This window comes from Dreissena polymorpha, chromosome 15 (genome assembly GCF_020536995.1).
Source record: "Dreissena polymorpha isolate Duluth1 chromosome 15, UMN_Dpol_1.0, whole genome shotgun sequence".
NCBI classification, from domain to species: Eukaryota; Metazoa; Mollusca; class Bivalvia; order Myida; family Dreissenidae; genus Dreissena; species Dreissena polymorpha.
The window spans coordinates 23,993,191-24,003,328 of NC_068369.1; the positions used below are offsets into that span (position 1 = coordinate 23,993,191).

The window sequence follows — 10,138 nt, forward strand, 5'->3', positions numbered from 1 at the left end:
GTACTGTTTGCGGTGTGCGTCATCAACCTTAAGCTGGTTACCACTTCAGAAACAACAAGTATGTTATCAAATATTGATGTAACTTCTCATGAAAATTAATCCGGAACAAATCTCAGCCCAGTTTAAATCGTGGTTATCTGCATCAAAAACTGGCTGACCAGGTCAAATCGCATACAACCCTTCTTGAGACCACATTTATGGATCAACCTTGATGAAACTTGGTAACAAAACTAGGTTCGACATTATCTAGACTGACTTTGAAGAACGTGGGATTACAAACATAGTTTCAAGCTCACCTCTTTAAATAACCATGATTCTTGTCTAATGTCCCAATTTACATCTCAATATTGAAGAACCTTTGCAATATTGATTGTCCTTACAATAATTATCTTGTTGTAATATGTGTTATCTGCTCCCAAAACCTAGGTCCACATTTCAGATCTTAGACAAAACACATATATAATTCAATCTCAATTATACCTGGGAAGAATTTTATCTTGACGATGTCTTGTGTGATTTTGAATCTGGGACACGTGCGTCGAACAATTCTATTTCAATAGGTCAAAATTGTATTATAACCTTGTTAGCGTTATAGGGGCTACATTTATAGCGCACTTATTACATTTATGAAATGTTTTCAACATGATAAACTTGATAATATCTAGGACGAGCTTCGAATATGGTTTACTTGTACCCCAAGACTGGGTCACTTGATAAAAGTTTAAGAAAAAAAACTTGTAGTCACTCAATAGACGACATTTACGATTCTACCGTGATTAAGCTTGGTTAGAATGTTTTACTTGACAATATAAAGACAGTATTCGAATCTTGGTCGCGTGTGATAAACACTATTTTACTTGGTAAAATCTAAGAAAAAAAAAAGTTTATATTATAAATGTTTATCTTTACAATATCTAAGTCGTGTTCGGATATGGGTCACGTGCGTTCAACATCTAGGTCACTAGGTCAACTCAAAAATGAACAGTGCTTCCTCGTTGGATGTCACATTTGTGATCAATCTTGTTTAAACTTGTCCTTTCTGAGTCTTTGTCGGATTGTTTATCTTGATAATATCAAGATCATGTATATAACTGGAGTGTTAGGGATCGAAACTATGTCACGCGGTCAAGATTTGGACAATTTGTGTACCTTAAAGTAACTTGATTTTTATATGTTCTTCTTATTGAAGCCAGTGTTTATAGTGAATCATACAAAGCGACACAAAATTCTGGAAGCATTCTTTTCGACTTGATAAGGTTACTAGCCATGCTGGTAACTAGGTAATCTTTTCGTGATATGCTTTCCTAGCTGACCTCCATTTTTTTCCTTTCGTCATGTACGAATAGAGTTTAATAGACAACGAGATCTTTGGCAGTAGGTGGTCTTTCTATGATTTCTTCCAGAACGAGATAGCAAATCGTTTGTGAAATTTGTATTTGCTTCTTTTTGAAAACCTTGTGCAAATTACCATGTGTCCATTTTCAGTTGATACGAAAAAAACTGCGTATGAACAAACGTGTGCTATCTACCTGAGTGATCGTGGCCAGTGCGATAACAACTACGCATGCGTGGTGGTCGATGAAAGGCCTTCCTGCGAGTGAGTTGCATTATTTGCTGTTGAACAAACTGCAAACACCGCGCACGTTCAATTAAGTTGTGAATAATGCGTATTCACTCAACCCATTGTAAACCATGAGTTGGTTAATTGAGCGAGTACAAAAAGTGAGAAAATTGTGTTAGTTCTATATGACATATTCGGTGCATATCTTGTGTATGCATGTCTTATGAAAATCACTTTAACTGGAGAATGCCAAAACATCATGGCATTATCATATCAGCAAATGAAGACATACACGATATCTATATGTATACCCAATTGTGTCAGATTCAATTTTCATTAAGTATTATCCATATAACAATAGTTTATTCTAACTTCTCGCTAAAGCTGATACCCAAAACATAACACTTCGGATGGCGTTACATAGTCACGTATTATGCCATGAATCAATCAAAATCAGTTATGTTTGGTAAAGTGAAGAGAACCTTAAGTCTAAGCATGTAATAATGTGTTCGCTTTTAGATCTGTCAAGAAGGATGACGATTTAGGACTGGTGCTTGGTCTTGGAATTGGCATTCCGCTGGGTCTGATCGCCTGTCTGGCTGCAGCCGTTATCATCATTTATGCATTAAGAAACCGACGCAGGAAGCAATCAACTGATAACGAAAGGTACACAAATGCAGTTCGACTATACATGCAAACAAAGTTATTACCAACTTTGCTGCAAGATTCGTGTTGTATTTCTTATTGCACAATCATTTATAAATAAACGCGTAAAAAACGTCTAGCATGATTATATTTTATGAAAACATGAAATAGTCGATAATGCAAGTTTAAAAAAAAGACTTAAAGCAAATTTATATTGGCTATGAAAGCACATATATATAAACATTTGTTATATTCCTGATTTTCATTTAAGGGACTCGATCAACAATGGCTTCTTCACACGCGGAATACCGGTTAAAATAGATACATGGGGCCGACACGACCCTTCGTATAAGCAGCAAAGCCGCCAATGGGACTCCTCGTCCTCCTCCAACTTCTCTGACGACTACCGGTCGAGTCGACTTTATAAGGGCATTGAATATCCGGCATATAGGGGCATTGACTATCCGGCACAGGATCGATATGGTATGAGGCGAAAACGTTTGAGCTCTGTGAACGAAGTATCTAAACACATGTTGAAATAATACTTCAATCACACGTTATATCGTAGCGTTTTACCGATGAGAGTATTCGGATTATACATGCGATTTAAACGATTTTTATTTTGTGCAAATTGACTGCTGAAGCAAGTCTTACCTTTCGGCAATGTCAGTGTTCATTTTAAATGGTTCGGTAGAGTTTATTTCAGCTGTTAATGAAGCTGCATTTATGAAAACATATCAAGATTAAATTTACTTTCTTTGAAAGATTTCCACCATGGTAAATGGCGCCTCAATTAACATTTAATAACAATAGGCAAAAAATATGAACCAATCATGTTTTCTTATTATGTAAAACAATCCCTCATACATTGAACAAAGGACATTCAAAACAGGGCATTGTATTGCAAAACCGGGAAACTTTAAATACCCTTTGCATGTAGGCTAGAGTTCCTTTCCTCAATGTTTATAGACCCAATGCGGACATGATATCAAAATATTTATACATCATTAATGTATTAAATCAAATACCATTAAAACACGATTTAATTGTAGAGGGCTTAACACTTATTGCAATTAATGGCCAAACACATGAAGAGACCAACGATGGACAAACTATTCAGATGAATAAAAACACACACTTATGCTTGTATACAATGCACATGTACATAATAATACGAAAGCCAACATTAAAAAATGTTTCATTATGGCTGAAACTGTTAAAAAAACATTTAAATATAACAATAATATTCTCTAAAAAATGTAGTCTTGCTGTTTTGAAATAAGGTTTGAAATTTTGTTTTCTAAATAACTTAATTCAAAACAAAAGTTTAATTATAGTGTTTTTTACTTGTTAGTCGCATATTTACCGCATTATAATGTGTGTTATAATAGGCAAACGATACATTAGTAAAATTCAATCTGCCTTCGCACATAGAAGGAATGGGTCAATTAGGTGCTGCGTTTTCTTTGCTTACTTCAGTTAGAGGTCAATTATTTACGTAATAGCAATCACAAGGCTCCGGCTTCAAAGGAATTGCGGAGCGTTCTTACATAATAAAAGTCGTAGTCGCATGGTATTTGCGTTTTGCGTCCTATTTGGTCACGTGGTTCTTTTTCGCGGGTGTTTTGGCATTCATGATATGAGGCTATTAATAGATGCGCCTGTCGATAAACAAAGGAAAGTTTACGGGTTATAACAACGCAATAGGTTACGATCTCGCATACAACTCAATGACGTAGTACAGGTCGTAAATTGAGAGATTCGGGAAAAAGTTGACGCTTATTTATATTCTCAATTTATAAAACGTTGAACATAAGTTCAACAATAACTTCAGCGAAATGATAGACTAAAAAAAAGTTTCATAATTGCTAAACCCGAATATAACAAACAATTTATAATAATAATACGAATGCAATAGTAGAAGGTTAGTAGAAGGTTAAGCTTGTTTATATTCACAGTTCTCAATACATAGACAGTTGGATATGAGTTCATCAATTACTACAGGCATACTATAGGCAACCTCGAAAATGCTTTTTAATCGCTAAAACCGAAAACAACTTAATATATTATATTAAATATATTTATAACAATAAATGTCTTTTAAAATTGTAGTCGGCGTATACGCTGACTTTGAAATAAAGTTAGCAATTTACTTTTCTAAATAATTAAATACAATTAAACAAAAGTTAAACTATTGTGTTGTGTTTTTCACTTGTAAGCTGCATATTCACCGCATGAAATGTGTGTTAGCATTGTCAAACCACACATTAGTGTGAGTAAATAAAAAATATACTACGGGAGAGCACTTCATATGTGTCCTCATATGCCTTGTTATGAGTATCTTTCTTCACTATCGAAATATATCGTATGTTTATATTTGATTTAAACGCAGTTTTCTTTCGACACATTTAAATCACACGTCAATAGCGCCGTCATGCGAAAATGGGTCTTATGCGTTTCGGCAAGCGTTTGTTAAACACAACATGTGCTTTTGCGCAGTCAGGCCATAGGCGATGATTTTCGCTTTAAAATCACTCAATATGTTATGCTTCTCCTTACCAGAAGGAGGGATAGCTGAGTGGGCTATTTATATGATGGTCGCATATGGAATAAGACCCATTTTCGCATGACGAGGGTCATTACAAATCTCATTGCGAATTGAAAATGCCACATTTAAGAACAATGCTTTTTATACAAAATTGAATTGAAAATGCCAAACTTGTTAATAATGGCAGCCTATCCACACATTAAGGAATGATTTCCAGACGTGCTGACCAAGTACGGCAAACATTGTGGTATGATAATTAAACGATTTTCTCTTATCGTGACACTATACTATTTCGCTAATGATTGTTTTCTCATCTTGGAGGCGAAAGTGAAATTCTGCGAGATGGATTGTAACGCGTAATTGAAACAGGGCCACAATTTGTGTCGCTTGAGCATACAGAGAGTAGTCCGGAATTCCTTACACTGAACAGTGCTACATCCTTTGAATTGAGCACATACGCAGTGATGTAGCAAAAATTCAGAGGTTGTATCTCGAATCAGCTTATTCAATATTCGAAAATATTCATGCGTGTCTGTTAGCGTTATGTAAAAGTCACTACGATGAAAACTGAAACAGCTACGCCTAAAAGCGCATTAGTGCTCTATACCTATGTTTATGTTAGCGTTGTTGACACCGTGTGAACTGCTCGGGTAACAAGTAAAGCATAAACAACAATGTTTATATACTTTTATTCCTCCATATACAAGATACGAAGATTATTGTATATTTTGAATTTGTATATGGTGTCAAAAATCAAAAGTTTTGTACAAGGAACTTTCATTATGAATTTATATTCTTGGTGAGATAGTATTTTGATATTAGAAAAAAATATTCCTTTAATATGATGGTGACTGCAAATTTTCCTATATTAAGTTATCATTACCATTTTCATCATACTTTCTATGCTTTCAGAACTTCCAAAAAGCATGTTGTTTTTATTTTGTCTTAGTTATTGCTATGAAATAATAAGGATGATAAAAAGTTCACACAAAACTCGACCCGTGCGCTATGACACACACTTTATACAGTTGAATGGCGTGTTTTCATTTCAAACTTGCGATTGATTTTCAAAAATGAATTGCGTGTTAAATTATGCAATAGCAAACATCTTCAGTGCCTTCAGCGCTTTGATTTAATTATTTAAATATATCAGGGACGATATTTATTGTAACAGGTAGCGAAGGTATTCGCAGTATGCAGTTTGAAATACATTTAGTTTTGAAAAAAGAAGGTCAAAAGTAAATTACATTTAGCGAGATAGTAAGATTGTAAATTTCCGAAGATCAATATAGAATGTCAGTAACCAGTATATAACTTCCAAGCCATGGCATTATTGTGTTTATTTTTGTATGAACATTTTTTGTGTTGCTTTAATTCACCAGAATCTTTCTCGAACATTATCAAACATTATCAAAACAGGTACGAAGTTTCTCGTGTATGTTATTTTCACGTACATAATTTGGGCAAAAAGTGAAATGCACTAAGAAATTGCAGCACTTACAAAACATTTGAATTGATGACTTTGCACGATGTTTGTTGTATATCCATATTCTTGATAATCCTTGTCCTTTTAATTCAAATGCGTTTTAATGGAGGCAGTTACGGACTGTGTAATGAATTGTGTTTATTTACTTTTTTCTCTGCTGTGCTGTATTTCCAAAACGACAAACAATATATGGTAACAAACTATCACGATATATGGTAACAAACTATCACGATATATGGTAACAAACTATCACGATATATGGTAACAAACTATCACGATATATGGTAGCAAACTATCACGCTATCATGTATTTTGTTCTCTAGTTAAGAATTGTGGGATGTCGTACTTTACTTTTATTTTTCAAACGATTCAATTATTTCCAGTATACGATAATCAACAGCAGCCTTCGAACTTCTCGTGGGACTTCATATACAAATACATATCTCCGGACGATTCTGTAAGTAGCATAACGTGTCATAAAGTGTGTTTTTATACTTCATTTTCCTTTAGTTGAATCCCATATACTTATCAAAATTTAAGTGTAATGTTTAGTTTAACGTGCGATAACGTTTATATGTTTTACCCGGCAATTTATATGTTGCTATGTGCGATTAGTTCATATCGTATGCAAGTTTCGTGGCATAATAATAATTGTCGACTTCGCTCTGGATTCGATATTTACCATACCCATATTGCATTATAATTGCCTTTGATATAATTATAGTGTACATGTGAAGATATCACGTAGTTGACACACACAAAATGATAATTGCAACATGTCAGCCCGATATTTCGTTATGTATTATTTTATTATGTTTTACGTATAAATTGCTAGTTGTATTGATATTCGAACACGAATTATGCATATGTTAGATTTCATAGTGAAATACTAATTTCATAAGCGGTATATTCATGTATATCTTATATCTTAAACTAATTGTTTATTATTGTATTGATTATGGTTAATATAATAATGTCATAATTTTGACCAGAAGTAACAATTGACACTATTTTTTTTATCTCTTTTAATTCTGTTTTTTTTTCCATTTGCTTTCAGTATCGCATTCAGCGACCAGTGACCGAAAGAAGGCCAAACCCTATATTCGAGGTACATGTTTGCATATTTAGTGTATTAATAAAGTATATACATCGGGTCTCTTTAGATTTCATGTTCCGCTTTCAGCAAAATAATTGTTATTGCTTAATAGTATACACATATCTTGTCGCCTCTTTGTTGTCAAAGATTGTTTTGCGACAATTGTAGTACATTAGATTCTTTTTAAAGCGAGTCGGTATTCGGCTATTTCAGCTAGTAGAGCGCATTTCGCATAACTTGAATGTATGTTTTGCGACGATTTCAATGTCATTCGAACCCCCATTACTGTCATAAGTATGTGTTCATAAAAACTAATACTCAAAACTCTTACCCAATAACATGATAAAGATCTAATCAGGTTGGAAACGCGTATTATTTACTCATGCTTTGGTATCGATGAATTTTCGATATCTGATATGGTTTGTTTATTGTTTGTTCGAGATGTTTCCTGTGATTTAATGTATGACTTACATGTTCTTACTCTCGAATTGTACTCGTGTTTCCAGGGCACAAACATGTGAATGGATATGTAAGTATCTACGAAACAGTTTATATGTTAATGTCAATACGTTTTTCCGTCTCCTTCATCAATAATTCAACAAGTTAAATTGTAGACGTTTTCTATTTACGTTCAAGTTTTATACACACTTATATTCATTCGTTTTACCGTTATTTCTTTTAAAGCTGCCGATGAACCTGTTTGCAATTAATTAAGTTTTGATGCGAACTTTTATTAATTCGGTTGTTTTGCTTATCTAAACCACTGAACGATTTATTTTATAAGTCAAAATATATCATTTAACAGTAAAATTAATAAAAAGCGAAATAAATACGTATAGGCACAGTGATTTTTCTCGAGTAACTACTTTATAAATACAATTATGTAAACATTTGTTTAAAGGAACAAAGTTGTTGACATGTTATATTTCCAGAGTATAAACTTAGCCAGTCAACATATATGCTGTCATGCATAACGTCTTCAAAAGAGCATTCATCTCATCAATTGTTCCTTAATATCACAGAACAGAACAGAATAGTTAATTTGACTTAAGCATATACAGCTCATCGTCGTTAACATACATATACAATAGCAGCATGCGTTACAATTAAATACAAAATATACATCATTCGAAAGAAGATCGATTAAACAAAGAATGAAATACAACATGTTTAAGTGAGAATGTCACATGGAAGACGTTAATACTGGGTGACCACTTCATGTAAAAAGTTGTTTAATGCTTGCAACAAGTATTACATTATTATACGCTTAGTGGCTATATGAAAGATATATAATATATAGCAAGTTTCAAGAGTGTTTGTTGGAAAAAAAACGGCAAAACGCAACTAACCATTGATAAACAAGTAAACACAGTATAGTCAAAGTGTATCAATGAATTACAAATACAATCAAGTAAATACAATTTTCTACAATGAAACATGTTCACATATATTAGACATTTTCTCGCATTTCAAAGCCTTTTAAACAAAACATGGCTAATTTTCTTAACACATTTTTCTTTGAACTATTAAGTAATTCGATAAATATCGTTTTGCTGATGATTTACAACAGTAGTTCCGGTGATACAATGTCCATTTAAATGACTGTTGTGTAATTTGTTAATAGTTATCTCAATAAAAAGCTAGTGTGACTTTATTGTATCTGTTTGATATATGACTCCGTTTTTGTACATATCTTTCTCTCACACGGTGCTCCAAATACGAAATAGTTGTTTCTTATCTTAGATATCATCGAAATGTAAATAAAGCATTAGCTTGTTTTGGGTTATGTACGGTTGCACATGCTTCGAGTCACACAGTATTAATTAGAATTGATATATTGATTATTTTTACTGAAGAAAACATTTGATTGTTGAAATGATAAACCATTGTTTGATATTGTATAATTTCGAGTTTCGATATACGTGTACAATATCACACCAAGTACATCGGAATGATGGTATTTCATAAGATTGCCTTACAAATGACGAGAATCTTAATGATCTTTTCCTATAATCGACACAAGTCGCAATTTTAGATTGTTTAAATAAATATTTTTGTGTGGTCGCGACTTAGGTCTTCTCCGTTGTTGCAAATGGGAAGAACATAGTTAATATATACCCATATTCATATTGTGTCAAGAATATACTTTATGTTTGTTTGATGTTGCATCAAACTGTAATCAAAGTTAAATTTAACTGTTACTATTATTTGTTTATATTGAATATAGATTATATATATATATATATTTATATAGATTTGTTTTGATGTAATGCTTATTTATATTAATCATAATATACCTTACTTAATTTGACATAATATTATATTAATAAAAGTGGGCAACATACGTCATCTTAGATATTTTGTGTTGATAAATTACGGAATAATATCCTTCCATTACATACTATCATGTTCAAAACAAAACCGATTCCTGGAAGTCAACTATACTGGATATACTGAAATAAGGTTGTTCGTAATGCCTGCCTTTCGTCCTTATGTCCAGCTGGAAGTTGGATTGCATGCCGTTGCATATTTTGAAAACTGTCGGCTTAAAATGCCACAGGTAGGTTGATTTCGATTCGGAGGAGAGATTTAGTCGTTTATTTCATAAACTTGTTTGTACTCGGAATGTACTCAACACTTATATTTATAATTTGAAATAAGAGGTCGCAATACTACACTGAATCGTGTATCCGTCTTTCAACCGAGATGTTCCCGCTATATCACCACTTGGAGAGTGTTTTCCAGACAAGGAACCGAGCGCGTATTCTTCCTTGCTATTGCTCTAAAATTAAAATAAAGTTT

The 10,138-nt window shown here is 33.1% G+C and overlaps 1 protein-coding gene across 1 annotated transcript in view; it reads left to right on the plus strand.

Moving 5' to 3' along the window:
- Positions 1-9,526, plus strand: part of LOC127859618 (uncharacterized) — a 77,603-nt gene extending 68,077 nt beyond the window's left edge. The window contains exons 31-37 of the mRNA XM_052397121.1: positions 1,486-1,597; positions 2,081-2,227; positions 2,478-2,689; positions 6,624-6,697; positions 7,298-7,348; positions 7,843-7,865; positions 8,269-9,526. Of these exons, the coding sequence (XP_052253081.1) occupies positions 1,486-1,597; positions 2,081-2,227; positions 2,478-2,689; positions 6,624-6,697; positions 7,298-7,348; positions 7,843-7,857 (611 nt within the window). The 3' untranslated portion in view covers positions 7,858-7,865; positions 8,269-9,526. The remainder of the gene's footprint in view (positions 1-1,485; positions 1,598-2,080; positions 2,228-2,477; positions 2,690-6,623; positions 6,698-7,297; positions 7,349-7,842; positions 7,866-8,268) is intronic.
- The last annotated feature ends 612 nt before the right edge of the window (positions 9,527-10,138 follow it).